General features: G+C 38.7%; 1 protein-coding gene across 9 annotated transcripts in view; it reads right to left on the bottom strand.

The window, feature by feature from the left end:
• Positions 1–24,863, bottom strand: part of SLC10A7 (solute carrier family 10 member 7) — a 138,353-nt gene that overhangs the window by 102,292 nt on the left and 11,198 nt on the right. For 8 of the 9 annotated variants that reach the window (XM_068187789.1, XM_068187787.1, XM_068187788.1 and 5 more), the window contains exon 4: positions 24,211–24,286. In XM_068187789.1, coding sequence (XP_068043890.1) covers positions 24,211–24,286 — 76 coding nt within the window. Of the gene's footprint in view, positions 1–9,247; positions 9,465–24,210; positions 24,287–24,863 lie in introns of those variants that run through there. The other variant, XM_068187796.1, reaches the window with a different exon arrangement.

A 24,863-nucleotide genomic window follows, 5' to 3' on the forward strand; every position in this document is an offset into this window, starting at 1 on the left:
ATCAAATTCTTACGATGCACTGAGAAGACAGAGCCAGGGAGATCAGTTTACCATGAGAAATGGGAATATGGAACACCTAAGTTGTACTGAAAAATGTGGACCATGTGAAAATTGTTTGCAAAACTGAAAAGTTAACCTGACCTGGAACAAAATATTTACAAATATCTTCCTGAAAGAATCAGGAAGCATTTTTGCAAAGTCTAAATTGCATAAACAGGGGGAGGGGAAAAAAAAAAAGCCACAAGAATGGAAACATTCCAAATTTGAGACAGTATGTAGCTCAAGTTCCATATTCCCAAAGATGTTACTCAAGAACTATGTGCAGATACAATTTGAAAGAAAAACAAAAAGGAAATTTTTGAAAAATACACTCCTTCAACAAGAAAGCAATTCTTTTACATCAATGCTCCTATTTTTCACCATTTTGTGGTGAAAAATATCTTCTTACCTTAACTCATAAGCTGTAGAGACAGGTACAACGCATTCTGATTTGCCTACAAAGAATACCAAGGACACCTCGATAAAGAAATCAATAATTTTGTGTTAAGTACAAAGGCTCCAGCAGGACACAGAATGTTACTACCTGTTCTGTGATGGTTATTCATGGGCACCCAGTGAAGCAAGGGCTCCCAGAAATTCTCAGTCATGCACAGAACATCTTTTATCTGCACTAGGTCTGCAGAAGCAATCTAGATCCAGAGTTCTTTTTCACCACACAGTACTCCAGTAACACAAGATGCATAAGTGGACAACACTGTGCAAGGAGAACATTCACAGCTGCCAGGTCAGAAGTGTGAGCTGCCAATTTTGCTGCACAGCAGGAGGTACCCATGCCAAGACAGACACCTTCTTTAGGGCAAGGCAGAGCAGCAATATATGTGAACACATAGATAAGGAGTAGAACTGGAATACCCAAATGTGTGAAGAGTAGAAAAAGACACCTTATCACTAGGAGCAATCAGAAATCACAACTTTGACACAAACCAAGTACCAGCTCCACGAGCAGCGCTTCATCTATCAAACAACTTTATATCTGACACACTAGCTGCATTTTGTAAAAATAGCTTTCAATTTCAAAAGTTCAATTTAGAGAACACCAATTTCTTTGACTAGTCAGTGATCAGCACTTTGGGATGTAAAACAGACAAATAAGGATGTTAGAAATCCCACCTGACTGGTATTTTGAATCACAATTTGCCACTGATAGAAGCGTGATAAAAGGCAGAGAAAGACTCAGTACATCAAGGCCAGATCATCACAAGGAAAAAAAAACCCAACCAAACACCAACCCCCCCCACACCTGTCTGTGGAACACATTTTCATCTCTCACATCCATTCATTCTAAAACCCAGTCACTGTTTAGTCAATTGTACTGTAGGAAAGACCTCAGAAAAATATCACAACATTGTCACCATCTCATTGAATCAAAGTTCAATTTGCTCTAACACCATAACAAATGTATTCCTGTAATCTGTATCTATATCCTACTCTCAAAGTATCAACAAAATGCAGAGTGATATACTTATCTACAATACATAAAAGAATCATATCATCACTACAAGCTGTAGTGTAGCAATAGAGTGGCAGAGCATGAAACAGTAATCAAAGTCCTGAAAATACACCATTGTCAGCACTGTACACTGGTACCAGTGTATTATAGCACCGCAGTTCCAAATAAATCAACCTAAGTGCCTGCTTTGGTAAGCACTTCAAATTCACTGTACATCAGCATTAGGGGGGGTAACACACAAAGAAACAAATCAGGGAATGGGACTTGTAAATAACAATTCAATTAGCAGATTTATATTACTCATTTCCTAATAAACTTCCTACCCACACCTACATGCAAACCCTCCTACAGCCTTCCCCCCTTCATTTACATATCTGTGCAGGCCTGCTCTCTTTCCTTGCCAGCCCCTTTGCCCTTTCAATCATGAAGTATATTACTCCACTGTCAGAGCAAAGCAGTTCCTAACAACAGGGAGCCCAGCTGGGATAGGAAGAGGGCAGCAGGCTCAGGCATTAACATAATAATCCAACTGTGTTCCTCAGGCCCTTAGGGCACACAGCATATTAGGCAGCCCTCCTGCGCCGCCCGGCCGAGCCTGCCGGATCACCTGCCCATCAACCTGTGGCAGTCGCCCCCACCTCGGCCGACGCAGCTCCTGCCAAGCCCCCATCCCAATTACCTTCCCACAGAAGACACATTTCCACGCCTCAACATGCCTGCTGCACATCCTTATTCACTCCATTCGAATGCACCTTGCCGTGCCGTTTCCAGCTGACTCGCTCCCTGCCTTTTAACTTCTGGAAATTCTAGGGATTGGAACAGGACCTACTGCTGCTGCCAGCAGGATCCAGACCTTGGAACAAGAATTCAAATACAAAGCACTGCTCTCCTGATGCAACTTTCAGCCCTACCTATCCTCTGGATTCTTCCCCGAAATAAAGAGCAGGAGAAACCAAAGAGACATGCCTTTGTTATTTCCGTGCCATGCCATCCAAGGAAACCAGTTTAGGGTGGGCTTGCTTGTTCTTGCTGGGGTTTGGAATGCTGGAGGATTTTCAGCAGTAAAGTTATTTCACAATCTTTGGTACAAGGCCTGCCACCCCACAGGACACAGCTACTGATTAAGGAGCAGAGCCCATAACAAGATTTCGGTGTACAAACACACATACTAGATATTTCCAAGAATCACTATAATGCTGATTTCAGACACAAGACCTATGAAAATGTCCAACTTAAAGAAGGCTTAGAATAGTACTACTCTTCCCAACTAACATTTCTTAACACCTAAAAAATATTCCCACATTTCAAATGCTTTCAGTAGCAAACTACAACTCAGAATATTAATTTGCACATACCCTCTATCAAGCCCTTAAAAAAGCCCTCAAATAAAAGTATTATGCAGTGTATTTCAGTGTAATTCTGTAAAAACCCTTTGTTTACCGTATATATGCTGCTTGTACAAAGTACTTAACAAAAAGAAAAATAAACACACTTGCCAGTAAAAATCAGTATTTTCCTCATATTATATAAGACAACCTCAGAGACTACTAGGAGAAAAGCTTTTGGTTCTAACATAACTTTTATTCTCATTAAAACATACATATTCTCTAATTACCCTTAACAATGGAAGGCACAACAGAAATGTTATACAGTCTTGTTAAAATAACATTTTGCAGACTGTGCAAAGCCCAATTTACTTGATCACTTGTGAAGCAAAATTTCCCTAACCTCATTAACTTTCATTAATCTAACCCTCTCAAAGAAGGAAACATTCAGCAGCAAATGTGCATTTTATTTTAAATGCTTGGTTGTTATATTATTAGTACAAAGAATTGTTAAGCATAGTAATCCATGTCACAGTGGATGTCAGAGAAAGACCACGGAAAACAACATTAGATGTATAATTTAAATATTTTAGAAAGCAATCCTTAGGAAAGCTCTGTCTCTTACTATTCCTCGAATACATAATGCTAACAAAAAGCATACATTATGAAAACCATGTCACATTTTAAAAACATTTGCTTACAAGCAATTAATTTTCCCAACACAGACATTCTTTTCTGCCATCACAGCCATAACTTGTTAGCAGCACACCCCTCTGAGCTGGGAAGAGGGCACAGTTAAAACAGCCCTTTGCCTTGAATTTATGCTGGGTCACAGGATCACCAATAAAACACCAGGATAACCCAGGGCCTTGCTAAGTACTTTATATAGTCAGGAGACTTCTTATACAGCCACAAGCCCATATATTACTGTGACTTGATTTAGATGTTTAGCATCTGCAATTTAGAGAGGAAGAGCTTTGTCAACTGGCTTCTGATCCTTCCATCATCTCTTCTGCCACACAAGGCAGTTCCCATCATTGTTGGCATAAAACTGAATAGAACTTTGAAAATTCACTACAGCATTTCTCCTTCAACACCTCTAAACATTTTTTGCTCATCCAAAAACCAGGAAAAGGAGCTGACATTTTTAAATACGAGAGATCATAAGAACACTCACAGCTTTCTGGAGTTTGTTCTAATTAATTTCCTTTCTTCCCCACATTAGAAAACAAAAGCTTCACAAACTCAAGTAACACCAAGTTGTTGGCATGCTGGAAAACTGGATATTCTACACCAAGAATTCTCTACCAAGAATCTGAGTATAATCAAGCCACCAAACACTTTTGTTTCTGATTACTCACATGTTGCCATGTGCAGACACCTTTCAAAAATTTGCCACGATAGTTACATTCCACATTTTTCCTATGAATTCCAGTGTTGTGAATGGAACATGGGACTTGAAATAAATTTGTGAATGGAAACAAAGATTTTCCTATTTATCTCATTACATGAGCTTTAGATCATGTCCCAGCCTCAATTACATCAATATGTGATCTTTTTATTTGATTTTACACATCCCAAGGTTGTAATGGTTCAGGTAAGTAAAAAGGGAAACTTATGGCTTAGGTTCAGCTTGGGTTGTCATGGGTTGTTTAAAACAGTAAACAGCCTCAAAACCACTAAATATAACAACTGCAGCATGGAGCAAAATACGTAGAGATACATTTCATTTGATGACATAACTATAAAACACCTATATATTCCCTTGAAGTAACAAACTACTAGTGCCATGCAGATGTTGTGGTTTAATTTTCTGCATAATTTACTCTTCAATTCAAACCTAATTTTCTTTTCTTTTACACTCACTCTTGCTGACTGCTTCTAGAGCCCTTCCTCTTTCATAGTTCCTATGGCTTTATTCTTAAATACCAGACAGGAGCACATTAATGACACAATTGTTTTCATCCCTGCATAGCTGTGCCAGCAGGGCATCCCTGTCATTCCTAGATACCCAAAAGCCCTAATCAGAGAACACTGTTCCCACAGATTTCTAGGGGGCTGTGTCTTGACTTCCTATGTTTTTTCCTTCACAAAAGTTATTTCAAATTCATAGACTCTCTGGTAATAGAAGCACCCAGAATGAAGCAGTATTCATTAATATGCAATGTAACACCTTAATGTACTCAAATTTATTCAGTTTGTTGTGGTGGGTTGACCTTGGCTGAATGCCAGGGTCCTACCAAAGCCACTTTATCACTCTCCTCTTCAGCAGGACAGGGGAGAGAAATGTATAACACAACACTGGTGGATTGGTATCAGGACAGAGGGAGATTGCTCACCCATTTACTGCTACAGGCAAAACAACCCTGACTTTAGGAAGAAATATTTTTTTTCCCCTAACAAGTCAGAGTAGGAAAACAAGAAATAAAATAAAAACCCAAAAACACCTTCCCCTCACCCCTCCTTTCTTTCCAGGCTTAACTTGACTCCCAAATTCTCTACCTCTTCCCCACCAGAAGTGCAGGGTGATGAGAAACAGGGCTTAAAGTCAGTTCATCACACACTGCCTCTGCCTCCTCACACTCTTCTCCCCTGCTCTGGCACGGGGTATCCAACATGAGTCCTTCTCACAGGCTGCAGTTCTTCACAAACTGCCCCAGCATGGGTCCTTTTCCATGGATGCAGTCTTTCAGAAACAGGCTGCTCCAGGATGGGTCCCTCACAAGTCCTGCCAGCAAACCTGCACCAGTATGGGCTCCTTTCTCCATGGATCTGAAAGTCTTGCCAGGAGTCTGCTCCAGTGCAGCCTTGCCCCAGAGTCACATCTTCCTTCAGGCATCCACCTGCTCTAGTGTGGGCTTCTCCATGGGCTGCAGGTGGATGGATATCTGCTCCACCATGGTCCTGCATGGGCTGCAGGGGTGCAGCTGCCTCACAGGCTGCAGGGGAACCTCAGCTCTGGCACCTGGAACACCTCCTGCCCCTCCTTATTCACTGGCCTGGCTGTCAGCAGGGCTGCTCCTCTCACATATTCTCACTCCTCTCTCCTGGCTGCAGTTGTGCAGAGACTTCTGGCCCTTCTCAACAACGTAATCCCAGAGGCACAACCAGTAAGAACCTGCTGATGGGCTTTGGCTGGTCCATCTTGGAGCCAGCTGGCATTGGCTTCATCAGGTGTAGGAGACACTTCCAGCAGCTTCTCACATCCTGTAGCACCCTGGCTTTGCCACACAAGTCAAATACACTTCTGTAAGATATTTACACCTGTTTCTGAGTCCACTCAAGGACCTGCATTGCTCTAAAGCCAGTTTTCTTTAAATCCAAATAAAGAACAGCTTTACAGGTCCTTATGACATTTCCTGTGCCACATGAACAAGAAAGCAGGTGACAATCTACTCGCAGAAGATGTCAGTAATTGCACCAGTGACAAACTCCAAGTACTTGTTTAATAACAACTAGTGTCTCATAACTCCAGCTCTCAATATAAAAAGTGGCTGGCATGTCAGGGAGAAGTAGTTCTGCAGTGCTTTGCTCTGCTCCTCCACTGCATTGGAATCTCCCACATCACCTCAGATCCAGTCACCTTTTTACTTAAACTGGTGAGGTGGCACTAGTGATCAAAATATATGAATTTTACCAGCCTGAAAACACAGGAAGATGGCTGTGCCTCTACTTCTGTAAACTCATCTAGTATTTGCTAACTGTGTCACATTCTTGCTTGTCAGCTGTAGTGGAATGGCTTCCAAGACCTCCAGGCAGATAACAAAAGAGAATGAAGTGAAAGGAATTCTGTTTCAGATACATTGCAAATCCATCCAGTAGAGCTCTTCCCAAAACCTCACCTGGGGCTTCTGCCTTCCTGGGAAGCACCCTGCTGCCTGTGTGAGGTAACTCAAAGGGAGGTCATACTGACTGGCCTTCACAGACATGACTTCATGGAACCTGGATTTTGCCTATTCCAGTTCTGACTGTAACCTTCAACAGAGCAGTGCAGACAAACAAAACTGCTGCAATGCATCCCAAAGGAACAACAGAGAAGGAAAAGTAAGAAAAAAGCAACCCACAAGGGTTGTGCTAAACAGAATTGATATGTTATGAAGACCTCATTTCTTTATGTTAAGATAGCCAGGCAGAATCTTTTGAGCAGCAGGCAGCTGCCAATAAGTCACAGTGCTTGTACCTGGATTATGGCACATGAATGGCAACAAATGACCCAAAATCCAGGGTGCCAGCATCCTTATGAAAACAGCTACTGCCTTCAAACCACTCCTGTGCAGCTTCCCCTTCCCGTGCACCTCCAAGAAGCAACATACCTCTCTCCATCCTGTTCATATTATGTACCTCAGTGAATTTTTCAGATAATGACTGGCTATTTCTGCTGGTAGCCACAGATTAAACAAGTCTGGCTCATGGGAAAGCTTTTCCCTCACATTTCTTTAGATAGTAATTTGCTTTGAACAAAGCTTTGGGTGTGCAGCTGAACAGGAATGGGGACAGTGGAGCAGCAGCCATGGCTGTGCTGGGAGATGCAGACAGCATCTTGTCACACCACCTGTGACAGAAGTGGAAGTACAAAAAAACACAATAGGCTTTCAGACAGGTCAGCTTTTGGGGTTTCTTGCTCAAATAAAATGGTTTGAAGTAAGACTGTCAAGACTGAAACAGACAAATCAATTCAACCCTTTAAAGCACTCCAGGGATCTTTTCTTCACTTACTGCTCACTCAAAATTGCCTGTTAGAATTGTTAAACATCTGCAATATAGACATTAAACCACACACAAACTTAGTGTGACCAGAAACTCACACTCAAATGTGCACATACAGTATTTGCCTCACAAAATATTGTATAATGTTAAAGATAGTGAAATTGTAGTAATCAGAACAAACAACAGGTATCTCTGATAACTATATATTATTGTCGAAAAGTCAGGGAAAATTGTTCAGTCTTCAATTCTACAACAACAGAGAATGTTATTACTTACTAAAATAGATATTCAACTCACAATATTGCTATTTTCATCTGAGGATGAAAAAAGAGAAGCACAGAAGGCTACAATCAGGTTTTCCTCTCTCTAGGACTCACTTGTTCCTAAAGCACTACATGAATTCAGTCAGCACTTACAGTCTGAGTTTGTTATTTCAGAATATATAATACAAACAAGTGTTGATCACTAAAAATATTAATTAGCATTTAATTAGAAATACCAACAAGGGGGAAAGCAATGATATGCAGACATCCCATCCCTGGAATTAGATACTAATTCATTTTAGATTATTAGGAAGCAATAAGCTAAAATCACCACCCTGATTAAGTATCATTATTTACACAGTTCTGGATAGAAATTACACCAGCCCAAAGGATGGCACAGTAAACAAAGAGAAATCATTCTCACTTCTGACATTTACAAATGACCATGATAAAAAACATCTGAATGAGTTACATACATTTGCTATTATAAGAACATTTAATTTACTTTTTTTTTCCTTTTTTTTTTTTAACTAACACGTAATGGTATCAAAAATAACAAATAGTTCTTACAGACAGGACTGTACTGGCAAAAAAATTTAACCAACAAAAGGGTTAATTACAGATACAAATTTTCTCAGACTGTTAATAATGGGAATGACACATAGTATGTGCCCATAAGTAATTCTCAGGTATCTTTGATCTTCAGCCCCCAGCGATTACTGCTGCCTACCATACCCTGGCCTCTGGGACTCTCTCAGAACCAGACATCTGGCTACTTTGTTGTTTTAGACTAATCTCATCCCAGGAGAGCTCAAGAAATGACACCAGGCAAGGAGGGTCCTGGCAAGGGAAAAAACATTACGGTATCAGCAGATTTTTTGAGTGGACTAGAGTATCAAAATTGCCTGCAAATTTCTATAGGGATCCCAGGGCTTCTCTGCTCTCCAGCACCGCTTTCACACAGAACACCAGAATGCACATGATCCTGTTTTAAGGAACTGTTAATCTCTTTAGAGAAGCTAATGAATGATAATCCAAGCAATAACATGTGACACAGGCAAACAGAAGTCAAAAAAAAAAAAAAACCTGTAAGGAGTGGATGGATTTAATGAAGATTTTATTGAAAGACCAACACATGCTGCATGACCAAACAATGTTTTTCAAACCTATTAAAAAATACTCCAACACCTCAAACACTCTATTCTTGAGTCATTCATAGGTTTTAGCTGCCAGCAGTTATCCCAGAAGAATGACCCTCTGACAACTGCAACAGATCCAGCTGAGTGCCCTACTGGCTGCTCTGGGTTTAGACACTGAGCAACTCATGATGCACAGAGCCCACAGGGGTCAAATGGGCAGCAAACATGGACAAAGGAAGATTTAAGTTCACGGCCAAAGGAAGGTTTAAGTCTGAGACCAGGCTCTCTAACCATCACAGGTTACCTGGGTTTTGCCACAACCTCTAGTCCAGACTCCCACCTTGCCCAAATCTCTGTAGGTCACATCAGATGTGCTGCTGGCAGCTGGACAAGAGCTGTTGCAGGGATCCCTGCAGAGGGCTCTTTTCCTGTTCTTGCGGCACAACTCCTACATCCCAAGTGTTCTCAGGGCTCTCTTACTGCCTGCACTCAGCAACACAAAGAAGCAGAGCACTTAGACCTGGAATAAACAGAACTCTCACATGTTTTTCTGAGAGCAATTAAACATGCCCATAACTATGAACATTATCTCAGCCATGTACTTCCATTGGCATTGCTTTTAAAATCCAGGGGTGGCACATAACAGCAAGAATTCATTTCTGTGTGGGTGTCCTTTCGTTTCAAATCAGCCACCACACCTTTTTTCCTCTCTCCAATTGAAAAGAGCAAGCTAAAAAGAATGGACACAAAATAAAGGCAGATTCTAATGCTTTTCTAAAGGCAGGCTCATATGATTTAACTTTGCCTCATTTCAGGATATTTTCAAAGTGCTGAGAACAAAGCTATGGAAAAACCTCTGAATAATCTGTCATATCACACCAGCTCCCAAAGAAAACCTTCAGCAAGTGCTACAGACAGAAGCAGTTTGAAAATCGTGTGCTTTATTGGTGATCCTGCTGTTACAGAGCATCCTACTCTCTTTATTTCCTCATTTCTCACACCAGAGCTATCCTGCTTCCTTCCAGCCACAACAGTCCCCTCCCAGTGGGACAAACAACACTAAAAAGTTACCCCAAAGTATGTAAGCAGTTTCATAATGCACTGTAACAGTTGGACCAATAAGAAAAGAACCTGGGCACCACTTGCTTTAGCTGCATCATATCAACAGTAAATTAACTCCTGAAAAATTCAGCATAGTTGTAAGATATTCAGAAAGATGCTAAGCTATTTCTTTCTGAATATGACCTAAGCAAATTCTCCTCTGCTTGTATGGTATGTTGTTAGAGTGAATGTGGATTAGTCCAAATAATCAAATTTTTAAATACCGGCAGCACCAGGACAACATAAACTGGTTTTTATGCTTTATGAAACACAGGCTGAACAAATGTTTGTCTTAAAAGCTTTGCTATGATATCAGCCTGTTAGAGTTTAATTGATGACTTCTGTGACTGTTGTATCTTGCAAGTAGCTATGATGCTCCACACAACAGAAACAAGAAGTCATAAAATAGTCCATATCATCACAGTAAAAACTTGTATTGTACTTATCAATACATTGTCTACTGCAGAACAATCCAGACTGCAGTGTAACAAAAAAAGTGCTGCAAGGCAGAACAGGTCAAACTAATGTGTTTTAAAAAAGCATGTGACTTTATTGGTGAGCTGGCATCAATACAAGCAACAAAAAATGAAGCACACACTAGGCAGAATTTTAATTTTGATATCTTATGCACTGTAGATGCCTAATACCTTCTGACTTCACCAGCCATAGAATTCAAATGGTGCATCCCACACACTTGCCTTTCTCTCTACTCCTTTTAAATCAACAATAAACAAAACTCCACAAAAAAACACATTATTTACTTCTCAAAAACAGGCAGAAAATGGCAGTCAAAAAGCAAAGAAATCTCACATTAATTCTACATATCAAATATAGTAAAATTCAATCTATATACATGTTCTAATTAACATTTCTCACAGTGCCTAAAGGCACATTTTTCTAGGACTGTGTTATATACTGCAGTTGCAGCCTAGATTTAGGTACTACAGCCTTATTTGCAAGACCATATGCCATCACCAGGACTCCAACATCAAATGAGCAAATGCTCCAGAACATAAAAACTCCTCTGTTGACTCTAAGTATTGATTTATGTTCTGTGGGTATCCAAACATCGGTAGCTAATGCTGCCTGGCACTATCTATTACGAAATTACAGCTCTTCAGTGAGGTTTTCTAATAGTGAATAAAGCTCCCCACAGCCCTTCTCCAAAAGCTCCACAGCTGGAAGCAGAAAGCACTGCAGCATGACAGGAATGCCAAGATGTCCATACAAAAGCAAATCAAATATGAAAAAATACTCCAGAGTTAAAAGGTTTTCAAACAAAATCAATGTTAACACTTCTAATTTGGAAATGGAATGGAATAGTTCCCATTTTTCTGTTACTACAGTGGAACAGAGAGAGGCAAAGCCACTCTGGACAAGAACTCCTCCAAGAACCTAGTTAATCTACACCAAAAAAGGTTTAATGAGCAGTATTTTAAATGGCATATAGTTCAAGCATTGATTCACTGCAGAACCATTAATCCCCTCCAAGTACTAAAACCTAACTAGGATTCAACCTACATATTTGAAAGGTGTCTATACAACTGGTACATGTTCTTTCCTCTTTCCCAATCCAGGGCTTTGAACAGTATAGCTCTATAGTTCACTGCTGACTACATGCATACTGTGCACTTCTTCATGGTTTAGGTATTTTATTTCTGCATTTCATTTCTGTCTGTATCAACAAAACCAGGAGAAAACATCCATAAACCACTTTGATTAAATTCTCCTGGGTTTTGGAGGCTGTCTTTGCCTCCAATGAAAGCTGGAGGAAATAGGCTTCTGAATGTAGATGGAAGAACTACACATTTCCTCCACTGAGCAAGGCTCTGCTTCTTATCTTGTAATTAAGCAGTTTGTCAGCTAATAAAATGACTTTACAGTCCTCTAATATCTGCATAAAGAGATAGTAGAGGGAAAGCTTAGTGATGAGGAATATGCTTCCTAGAGATAAGTACAATTACTCTAACTTCAAGATAATGACATAAACTTAGCCCATAAATAAAGTTCCATCTTTAGAACCATTTATAGCATGAACAATACTGATACTTGTTTTTACTTCTCTATTTTAAAATTACAGGCAGTTTCAGTTACTTGAAATAAAGACCATATTTTCAAAAACACAGTATTTAGCATGATAATACAGTGTAAAAAATTGCAGTGCTCCACTATTTTTGCATCTACTTGGTATTTATGTCAGCTGCACACTTTTGCATAAGGACACCACTTCAGGCCAATTACTGCCGCTGGAATCCACCTACTAGAAATTATATAGATCCAATTTTCCTTTGTGACTCTCACCTACACTGATCCACCCCACTGCTTTGACTTCAACAGAAGAATATCTGATTTACACTAGGATAAAGGAGAAGAATCAAGCCCAAGTTTCCAGGTATCTTCACTAGCAGCACAGGTGTTCTTTTGCTGGAAGCAGCTGGCATGTGCTAATTAGAAGGAAAACCCAACTCAACTAATTTTAGTTTTGTAAAAACATCTAAGAAATGAGATGGCTCGGAATAAAGTCTCAGTGTATTACAGTATGTTCCACAGGAGGAAATAACCTGGCAAAATTAAATTTTCCATTGCCTTGCATCACACAATTTAGAAGGAAATTGAAGCCTGAAAGACAGGAAATCTTTTTAAAATCTGCTTGTATGGCAGATCTGCATTAGGCTGCAAAAAATTATTAGAGTATTAAAAGACACTCTTGCCTCCCACTACCCACAAACCAAACAAAAACACCCACAAGCTGATAAAGAAACCATGAACACAGCCTGCTGGAAGTGTTGCTAAATGAGCCATCCACCTCACAAGACACTGTATGTTAAGTTAGCATGACAAGTCATTCGTCTGAGTGTAAAATCCTCTTGCAATTTGGAAGAAGCACTGACTGATATTAAAACCAGACAGGGAAACAAAAGACTACTACAGATTTATACTGTGTTTTTATACTAATAGGGAAGATGACATACAGTATGCTGCAACTGGCTGATGCTTTGGAAGAGGAGAGCAATTAAAATCAGTCTGATCACTTGGAGATATGACAGAATACTTATGCAATGTGCACAAGGACTTATACTATGCAAAAATCCCAGAGAGGGGAAGAACTGGGAGGCTGGTAAGCGTAACTGTGCTGCTAAGACAATGAGGAAGATTTTACACATTCTTAAGGAAACATGCACATCTGAATCATGATCACAGAGAGAGCACAGCTGTCAGACTCTCAAAGTACCTCAGTTATAAAGTATCCTTATATTCTAGGAGTTCATATTTACATAAAACAAAGTTACACAAAACTACTGCATAGGCTAGTGGTTTAAATTTGTATACATGTATACATTTTTACCAATAGAACTGAGTTAATTTAATGGACTAGTGTAAATTTCAAGAAAATTGAATTAAAATGCTGAGGAATCAACTAAAAGAAATCAAGGTTACAAGGTATGTATTTTGTTGTTATTTGCAGAAGATGAGATAAAATTGAACTTTATCTACTGGGAGTTTCAGGGAGGTTTGGAAACCCAAATGTAACAACAGAGGCATTTGTTACTCAAGGGGTCATGACACCAGACCCCTTATAGAGCAGAGATGCCCCAGAGTGACTTGTTTGCAGAAGGGATTTGTGGACAGCACTGTACATACAATACTGTGTATTTTTCTGTGTATTTCATACCTACAAATACCATCTGTTCTGAGCTCCTCAGATCATAAATTACAGAAAACTAAGCCATGCAGAAGCCGTCGGAACGGGTGCTGCAAACAGCAGAAATGTCCCAGTATCAATAGGTCACTGACATCTGTGACTAGGCTTAGAAACCAAAATGCCTCACAACTGCACAGACACTGCTGGTTGAGAAGAAAAGGTAAAAGAGAGGCCATCAACTAAATTATTACAATATATGCCTTGGAGGACATAACATACACAGAAAGTCTTACTCAATGCTGATATTCCAGGCCATTTGGATAATGAAAATACAGCAAGTGTTTTTGAGGTAACATACACAATATTAACAGTACAGAAAAAAAAGTTATAGGATATATTTCCTAAATTGCAGGAGCACAATTTTAAAACAGAAGCGTAAAACACATGCATAGATCAGAACTGAGATTTTATGTCTAATTTTAATGCTGCCATTTCTTGAATTACAGGTAACCTATCAATCCAGTTTATGCTTCCTCTTCCTACAGGACTTTTAAGTAATCTTGTAAGCATTGAATATATGAAAGGTTTCCCAAAAACACATTCATTTAGAAACCAAACACTTCGCTCAGGTAGAATACAACTTGATAGCTACTCTTAGACCTGACTTGCTGTAGTTCCAGTTACAAAATCTTACTACTGTAGAAATAGCTCAAAGAAATTTTTACTTTATTTTTTATTTTAATTTTCATTTAATTTTAATTTTTATTTTAATTCAAAGAAATTAAAATAACACTTGCAAAGAATATGTAATGTGCTTGTCATTTGCAGTTGTAACTTGAGGAACAAATACCTTTTCTTAAGGAGATAGAAGGATTTAAGAAAACAAAATAGCAAAACATTGAATTTTAACCCAAAAGTGAAATACATGAAAAGAGGGCTAAGCAGACTATTCTGAATAAAACTGCAACAGCTGAAACTTTCCTGTAAGTGGAATCACCTTCATGACAGCAAAAGCACAGATTCATTTTTGGTGATGATTTTTTAATGCTCGTCTTTTAAACATTAGTGGCAGATTTCATCACTTCTGCAAGCAAACAGGCTGAGCTCTATAAACTCTGTAAGCAAGCAAGTGCTGCTACAGGCAGGGATATTTGCAAAACCGGTCCCAAGGTGCAGGCAAAGAGTTCAGACTCTACTCTTGGGCAGGTTTCTATTGCTCATTGGTACCACTGGGATGCCTGTACACATGCAAAGTTTAGCAAAATAGAACACTGTGTTGAATAAACAGACAAATGAATATCCATTTCCATCAACAGGACAAAAATCTGGGTCTCTAAGAACTTTAGTTCTACTTATGCTTTTCTTCCCTGTTTCCCTTCATCATTTGTTCCTTCTGATTTACGTGGACTATCAGCAAATAAGGACAGAGATCACATCACTGCATGCACATGTGCTTTGATGGGTTCATTAAGATCATTCAGGTTTACTAAATTATCTTCCTATAAAAGGATTATCATCATTATTATTAAGGTAGCCTGTGTGCAATGGCAGAGACTGACACACCTGAAAATCTAGGATATTTTTTTAAAGTCTTTACAATATAATTTAAAAAAAAATTTAAAAATTTTCCCCTTTGCAAAGGTTGAAATAAAGCCATAACAGTAGCAATGATGACAACCATTCTGATCTTCAGTATCCAGATTGCAGGCTGTAAACTCAATAATGTGAAAACCTCAGTGAATGTTTCACGCCCCAGTATTATGGCTCAGAAATAACTTTTCAGACTCCATTATGTCTGCCATGAACTTGATCTTTCACCTCTAGTGAAAATCCTCTTACAACTATAATTCTAAAGTTAATGATGAGAGATTTCATTTGCTTTCCAAGCACAGATAAAACCTTTTTGAAATACACTTTCACTGCCATGACCTTGGTCTATGACTTAGGAGTTCACCACATGTAATAATTTACTTCATCCCATAGGGCTCATTGAGATTTCCTTTTAAAAGGTTTTGGATATGCAGTTGAAGCACTCACACAGCATGCCTCAAGTATACATCGCAATATACATTACAGACTTACAACCATATCATTAAACAAAATTAATTTTGATCATTAAAAAACATAACAAAAAATAGGTCTAACTAAGCAAAGTCATCTACACACTAGAAATTCAACATTTTGTGAATCCTGTTGCAATAATCCACAGTATCTGCTAGAACAGGGAGTTGCAAAATTTCACCAAAGTAACACATATATATTGGAGCACCATTTCAGGAAATACGCTGTTGCTTTCAACTTACCAGCTCAAACACAGTTCGGTTCAAGCCCAGTAATAATCTCTCTAGCTCATGTGCCACATAATTACCAGAATTACTGCATTAGACCACCTGGTTAGCACATGGCTGCTGACTTCTTTGCTGATAAACAAAGTTGCTCTGTTTGCTCAGGCAGGTCTTAGTAAACATGTCTTTACTATAAAAAACAAATAGATGAAGTCAGACCTACTACATCCACCTCAATTAAAGGCAAGTTTTTTGTTCCCCTGAATCTAGGGGGAAATTCCTCCTTGTGTCCACTCCCTGGGGGATCCCAAGGGCTTGGGGCAGGGCAGGATGCAGAGGCAGACAGCACAGACCTGGGCAGGTTAGGCAGAGGCTGGTGAGGGGACCCCAAGAGCCAGAGAAGCAAATAGCCTGTAAATGCAGCTTGTATAGGGGGTATATACCATGAGGTATTGGATGGTTTGGCAAAGATTATGTTTAACAGCAAAACTTCTCCCCCATCACACAGATGAATTACCAGGAGCTGCTGTGCTTCCAGGGCACTCCTTCACCAGTCTCCTGCCCCTCAAAACTTCCATCTGCTCACAGGGCTTCCCATGTGAGTACAAGAGTTTAAGCTTCTGCACCAGCTAGTCCAAGTGCTGCTGTTCCCACCCCCCACCCCACTAATTTAAAAGCAGCAGCAAAGTACAGGATTTCAAATAGGAAAGGACATATTCATGAGGGAACATGAGCAAAAATCCTGGCTGAGCAGGAAAGCACCTGGGCATGGGGTCTGCATGTCTGAAAAAGGGTTCCCAGGAAACACATGGCTTTACTTCAACATGTCCAGAAACACTTTATCAGCACCTTGCTCTTTTCAGACTTCACCATAGGGCCAATATTTTCCTGAAACTGAAGGATGAAAAAATGCTTTGGAATCAGTAAAAATTTGCTGCTCTACTGATCTCCACACTTTTTGCCACGTGCGCTAACTAACAAATGAACAAAAAAGTCAGTTTAACAGAAAAGTATAAATGGAAAACACTTCTAAAATATCTAAACTTCTTATATGAAAGAATTTTAAATAAATTTGGGCTTATTTAGATGTGTATAAAGTAACCTAGGAGTTTGATCTCTCTTCACAGAAATGAGGTTTTCCTCATAAAATGTAAAACACATTTTCTTAACACATATTGAATAAATTGACAAACAATTTAGAAGACAAAAACATTCACAATGTTCATAACCACAGTGAAAAAAAAAAGAATAATAAAATAAATTTAATTTCCTTGAAAAGGAATGAAATTTAAACAGAGCAATTTTATCTGAAAATCCTGTTTCATATTTTACAGATTTGATTTGCACAAATCAAGACTTAATACTGCACACCCAAAAAGAGAGCTAAAGAAAAGAAATTATGTAAATGTTTAATTTGCTTTCTTCTCTATATATTCTTATTAGCCCCTCAGCAAAAATATTCATGCCAGGTAAAACAGTCCCTGGATACAAGAAAAAGTTTTCCAAGTGAAATATGTTAAAGCTTTAATTTTAAACACAAAAAGGGTAAAATCAAAAAAAGACAAAACAATGTAACATTATCTATTTACAAGTCAGTGTTGAGAACTCCAATAGCAATGCTCCTAGACTAAACCCATCGAAGAATTTCCTAAATGGCATTTTTTGTTCTCAATAGATTTGTTTAATATAGATGTATCTGCAATAAGCTGTAAGGCAACAGGTGAGGGACAGTGGAACCAGAAGCCAGCACATCCCTGGGTTTCAGTGCCAGCAAACAACTGCACCACTCTGCCAAAAGAAAGGTTTTCATTAGAAAATCACCCTCACACAATGCATGCAGGTGCTCAATGGAATTTAGACTGCAAAACAACACTCCACTGAAAACAAATCACTTGTAACTTTTTGAATAATCTTTCCAATTTTCACTGCCCTCCAAAACATGTTTATCTTCAAAGGCTGAGTTAGGAAGAGCGGGTTGCTCCTTGCTAGCAAAATGCCTGCTCTCTCTCAAACAGGCATAATATTGAACAGCAAAAAGTACAGAGCCTGAATTTTAGAGCACTAGACCCCACTCTGTAAATACTTTAATATAACTATTTCTGAATTGCTCACATTTAAAAATGCGTGCTTTGTATACACAATGCATTTCATACATCACTCACTGTTAAATAAAGTAAGCTCCTGCACAGTATAACCTCACACTGAATTAAACTGCAGACAAATTCAAGACAAAGAACCCAAGACAAATTCAAAACCACCTTTCTTTAAAAGGCCACTTTTATCAAGCGTGAGAGCAAGACCCTCCTTTCTGTCCTGGCTTCTTTATACCACAAACAGCTTTCAGGGTCAGTGACTGTGCCATAGCAGACAAAAAACTGGCTTCCAAGCCAAGCACTGCAGAACAGCAACAGCAAACCTCTAAAAACACTCTTACAAAGTCAGATCTAGGACAGTTGTGCAAACACAGCTGTAAAAACACAAGGCTGTGATGATCCCAGGTAGCTTCCAGCCACAGCCCAGCTTAGTGCAATTTAAAGAGGCTATTTTACAGCGTTCTAGATTATGGCAGAACTGCTACAAGGGAAGGCTGAACATGCACAAGACTGCAAATTCTGTTTTATATATCTTAACTGCACAACTCTAAGAGTCTTGCACTTCCAGGACTTTTTCCACTGGACACCTTATGAGCAATATGAAAGACCCTCAGTTACAGGTAATGGAAACCAGAGACAAAATTAAATCTTATCCCAAGTGTAACTCAACCACTGACACCTTGGGTTAGTAAATCAGCTGCTTTTCAAAGGTGCTGGAGAATCTGAAACTTCATACAAAGTAAAGAGCTTGAAGCTGAAGTGCTTCGCTGGGCATTTCACACACCTCATTTTAGCCTGGATTTGCTCCACTGAATTAAAAGCAGAGCTGTATGCCTTCGAAAATCCCCTTCCCTCTCAGCAGTTTGACTAGTGGGTTTGTATTACGACTACTATCGATAAACAAAAGGAGATCAGTGAGGGAAGGAAAAAACCCCAAAGACTCCCAATTGCTTTGGGTTATGGAAGACTTGAGAAGATATGAGGAACTCTAGAGATAGCTAATGGAGCTGCATGACTGGGACACATTACAGTGATGAAATTCATATTGTAAGTAATAATTTGGGCTCCTCCTATGCATTGATGGATATAAAATGCACTCACCACTCAGGGAAGGAAAAAACCCTAAGCATCAATAAATAGATCAATAAAAACCATCTGCTCAAAGCACAGCAACAATAAAAGAGAAGCAAACTCTTAGGATACATAAAAAACTAGACTGTAATACGAGAACAGAGTGGGTGAGTAACAGCACAACAGCTCCTATGTACATACAAAGCTTATGCTGACACAGTTCTTTATTTTTGTACAGGTGAAGTACAGACATGTAAAATGTCCTCCAACACTCTCATACTTTCAAGTGAATTCAGTGCAGTATCTAATAGTAGAATTATTTAATTTTCATTTAGAATTGTTTAATCTGTGTAGGCAGACAAAATTTACTACTTAGGAAAGGAAAAAAGAATCATGGTATTTCTTTTCCTTTTACAGTATCATATTTAAAAACAATATAATTAAACTACTTACCCTTTCATAAACAAAGCCTGACTGTTCAAAGACTGTGACTATTTAAAGTGTAATCTGTAAATCAAATTTTAGACAGCACTACTGACTTATAATTAGAGAGGAAAAACTATATTATAGAAGATAACTAAACATCCTAACACAGTTTATTTGAAGATCTTAAAAAATTTTATTTCATAATGTTCACGTGTTACCTTCCAAAAGTAAACACTCACGGTACACTGGTGCATAAGTCCGTGTATGAATCACAAACCATTAGAGCTTGTACTTCTTTTTATTCATTTTATTTTGTTTTCTAAAAGGTCAATGTACATGCATACACAGGTCAAAGAACTTCAGATATTTTTAGAGAAATCAATATCTTTCCTGTAACTTTACAGCAGTTTTAGAGTTCACTTTTTCTTTATTTCTACTAAAAAAAAAAAAAAAAAAAAAAAACAAAAACATAAAGACAAACAAAGGAATTTTCCAGTCTTCATTTCTCAGAAACTATTCATGTGCTATGTTTTTCAAAATATCATTTTCAACTATTGTATATAATTTGTTGGGTAAATGTTGCTGTTCTCCCTTAATTCTTTCCCAGAAAGGTTAGCTGTGGACCTTGCAAATTTGTACTCAGTTTTATGCTCTACATCTGCTTCAAAATACAAATCTAAAAATCAATAACAGAATTATTTCTTTACATTATACCTTATTTCATTAACACCTTTTGGCTTTCTTCATTGTAGCCTATTTTACATTTCAAAATCTTGTCTTGCATGTGCAACACCTTGTTTTACAAAAGGGCATAGCAACATCAAAGTTGCAAAAAAAAAAAATAAAGCAGCATGTTGATTAAGAGGTTTTGTACAAGCTATAGCTCAACTGAACAATAACAAAAAATCCTCAGTGGTTGTGTGGTGTATGAGAAAGCAAAATAGCCAAAGTATTCTTCAACAAAATGAGCTGTCTGCCACGATTTATCTCTACAATTCCATCACAGCTCCTGCCTGTTATGTTACACTTTTCAAAAGTGTGTCATTAAGCTGCCATAAAAGTCATCACAAATTGCTTTTTCTCCCAAACTGATAATAGACTTATAGATCTAATTTCCAATCTCTTTTCTTCATTACTTTGATTCTTAAGGAGTGTGTGACATTTGCTGTCTGAATACTTTGTAGTAATATCTGGCATCTCTACAGCACTTCTGTCTGAGTATCTCTGAGCTTTTAATAGGTTTGCCTTAACAGTGCCTTGATGACATATTTATTTGTCTGTATTGCAGACTTTTAAAGAAATTGTTTTTATAATTTCACTGAAAAACTACAAGACTTGTTGAAAAAAAAATGACACAGCAAAGCCTTCAGTGCTGTCAATGTGCTGCACCATTAAAATCCCGACCCTTCACAGCACAAGAGCAAAGAACAAACATGAGGCCTTCTGGTTTTCCTTCCAATCTTTTTAGCTTCACAGAGTGCGGTCTACACAAAACACGAGACTGATTAACAGGAACAACTAAGTAATTGAGAAAATATCAACAAATTAAAAATTAGATTTTCATTCTTATGGTGATCCCTCCTCATTTTTCACCAGTCAACATATGAAAGTTTTTTTGTTCATATAGGCCTTCATAGGTATCAAACTAACATTCAGTACTTGAAACTGGCTTTGCTAATGAACTAAGTGCATTTGTAACATAAGCTAGGAATAGGCTGGTTTAGAAAGTTGCTTGCAGGGTTAATGAAAGTAACATAGGAAAAGATCACAGGAGCAATGTTGGAGAATCAGGGTGAAGGAAAAACAGAGAAGAAAGAAAGTCTCCCTTTTATCATCTCACAACCAAATTTTCCATTAATATGCAACAAAATCCACCACCCAAGTAGCCTCTAATGATGTAGGTCACTTTTGAAGCACTTGACCAAATACTTAACTACCCTGTGCCAGGCCAATAAAATACAGATCTTATATCAGATTTTTTCAGCACTGATCTTCAAACACAAATGTGCTATTATGCATCACAGCCAACCCTGGAGACACAGTAACTCATCCTGTTTTACCCAAAAGGTTGATGAGAGAGCTAAAAATAGAGACCATGTTTCCCCAGCCCCAGGGGTACTACTTCTACCATGACACAGGACCTGATATTTCTTTAAGAAAACCCCAAGTCCAAACTGACAATTAACAGTCACGTCTACTTAGACAAAGAAACCTAAACCCCTCTACACCCTCATAATACAGGCAAACACCACAGCTCTTAAGTGCTGTGTTTTAAGACATCCAAAGAGGTCTTCAGAGCAGTTATTGAGGGTGTGCCTGTACTCTACAGCAGCAGGACACTTCTCAGACTAATTACTTCACGTGGAGCTTCCTTGCTATAGTCCTTCTGAGCAAGCTCATTTATCTTCATATTCTATTATGCAGTGTAGATACATGCTCGGACAAATCAATTTTCTAGGTAAGGGATACACGTTTGTTGAGGCAAAAAGCAGTTTAAGAAGCATTATTATGAACAAATGCTCTCACAGTATAACCATTTGTACTTCCAACTGACTCCCACGTTTAAATTCTTTGTATATCAGAGTGGATTCAAACTGAAATGGGAAAAAATGCAGTGTTCTGCTTATATCAGAAAAAGAAATACATCAGTAACAGCTCAGCTGAAGTCTGGCAAGGAGAGATGCAAGAATGTTTTCCTCCCCTAGCATGAGGGATGCGATTTGGTGCTCTTCAGAAGAAAAATCAGTCTGAACAACAAAGAAATATTAAATTCCAAAAATATGCTTGCATTGGAAACATGTCAACAGGTCAAGTTTGGCAATAACTTTGCCACACTCTTTGTCTACACTGAGCGTGTTTAAAGGGAGCGTTTCCTTTACAGACTCTCTTAGAGCCTGAGAACTCTCAATTCCCAAGACTAAAATCTTGATTCACCCTCCCTGCTGTCAAGCAACTATCTGTAAAACTTACTACAATGTATGGAATTTCACATTCCTCTAACACCAGCTTGGCACAGAAAAATCAGAGTTTAAAGTTTACCTTGTCAGTGACTTATAGAATCACATAATAGAAAGCAGCCATTGTTCAGCTTTTACAGGTATAAAATGCACACACCCTCACCACCCCTGAAGGACACTACCATAAGAAAGTGCTTTCTAATGGTCAAGAAGCTAAAGTACCTCTCTCCCTCCTGCACACTGTATTATATGGCTTTCAACTAACCAATCTCACTGTAGTTTTTTCCAGAGGACCTTTACCCTGTTCTAAGGATAGTACAACAGTGCTGAATGAGCACTCACTCAATTAATCCTCACTGTTCACTGTGTGGTATCTTGCTGTAATTTACAGCATCTACATGTAGAATCATAACTGGAAAACCACTCATTTCTCTGTTGATCACTATTAGGTACTTGAATTATTTCTTTATAGTAACTACTCCCCAGCACCTCCATCAGACAATTTTATGGTTCTTTCTTCAAGGTAGCAAACTGGCAGACAGTGATGTGCATCAAGTTTGCCCATAATTACAGATGGTTGACTTGAAATACTTTGGGTCTCCCTTCAGAGGATAAAGCAATTAAACAGCACTTTGTCAGTACAAAGTACAACTTCAATCTCTTTCAGTGCTATCATGTGTTTTCAAAGCTGACATTAATCAGTCCCAAGAGCCTGAACTCAGAAAATGAGAAGTTCACAACTAACAGCCATATTTAAAACATGTGGTTGAAGTGAACCACCCAACCTCACACAGGAGTTCTACGGCTGAATTAAGATTTGCCTTTAACTCTCCAGAACAGCATCCAACAGCCCTGGGTGTAAATCCCATCTGTCAATGTTAATTCCCTTCTTTATTCACCTACCAGGTCTCCTCCACCTTCAGCAGCTATGAGGAGGCAAATCTAAAGGAAACAAGCTCATTAATTAGCACAGCTGGATTAATTTCCTAAATGCCATTTATCTTGCCTTCCTGAAAACAGAAAGTGCTTTGTGGATAAAGAAAGAGTCTGAAATTACACCAGAATATGCCATTTTAAGGCAGAAATTTATCATGATCAAGCTGAGTTGACACCAATAACTTCTATCCCAGCATTTTCTATCTGTTGAGAACTTTGCATTGCATCACTGCTAGAGAACTCCACGTTCCCTTAATTTTCACTTCATGCAGTCTCAAATAACAATATAAGATTTAAATCCAAGTTTGTATTGCCATGTTACTTGATACATTTGCAGCTTCAAGCTTGAGAAATTCCAACTCCGGGATCTTTTAATACTGAACACATCCAAAGAATCTCTGCAAGGGCATGACTTTACTGCAAATCTATTGGTCTATGTGATAACTACAGCATAGGAACATTATAGGGTTAGGACTTCCAGTGCAGCAACCACTAGAAATCTCCCAACACTAATTTCTATCAGAAACCTTTGTATCAGCTCAGAAAAGTGAATTTCTTTCAGTTTCACCAATGCCAGCACATAACATATCACTGTTTTCCTTGTTTGACACCAAGTCAACACCCAATCCCTAACTCCAGAATGCTTTACAAACCACAGTAGTGTCATATTTCTGTCTGTGCTTTGCCACTTGAGTTCATTATCAATAAATACTTGTTTGAATGCCTGTTGAAAAAAGCCAAAACACAAACTCACCTCATTCCCACCAACAGCTTTGGTTAAAATTACAGCAGAAGACACAGGAGGTGGCATGCAGCCCACTGTCTGCAAGCTGAAAACAACAAAAAGAATGTTACATTCCTTACAGGAGCAAACACTAAGCAACCTGCTACCTTAAAATACCAAATAGCAGAATAGAAAGTCTTAACACCTGTGCAGTGTAATCAGTTTCCAATCAGTTACAGCCCTGCACCAGGAACGACACTCCTGCTGGCACCATTTCTATACCATCTCTCACCAGTCAGCATGGTGAAGAGTCATGTCACGATGCAAAAAGCACAAACACTTAACCTCTCTGTGACTCCACTTCCCCATCTGTAGTGCTGTAGCTCTCATTCACAAAGGTTTCTATCTATCGATCACAGACTTCCAGATAAAATCACCTGCCATCAAAGCACCAACATCTTTCTCTCACACTTTAGAAATCCAAGATACCCTATCATTATTGTCAATTTTAGCATTGTTTGTGCAGCAAAGTTACTGAAGTGCACATAAATGCTGTTGCAAAGTAAGAAAAAAGTGGTGAACTTTCCTTTGCTTTCAAAGACAGTCCACAAAATCACACCACAATAAATTACAATTACATTTGAGGCTAAGTAAAATAGGGCTTCTGAGGAAAATTTGTGTTG

Source organism: Anomalospiza imberbis, chromosome 4, assembly GCF_031753505.1.
Source record: "Anomalospiza imberbis isolate Cuckoo-Finch-1a 21T00152 chromosome 4, ASM3175350v1, whole genome shotgun sequence".
NCBI classification, from domain to species: domain Eukaryota; kingdom Metazoa; phylum Chordata; class Aves; order Passeriformes; family Viduidae; genus Anomalospiza; species Anomalospiza imberbis.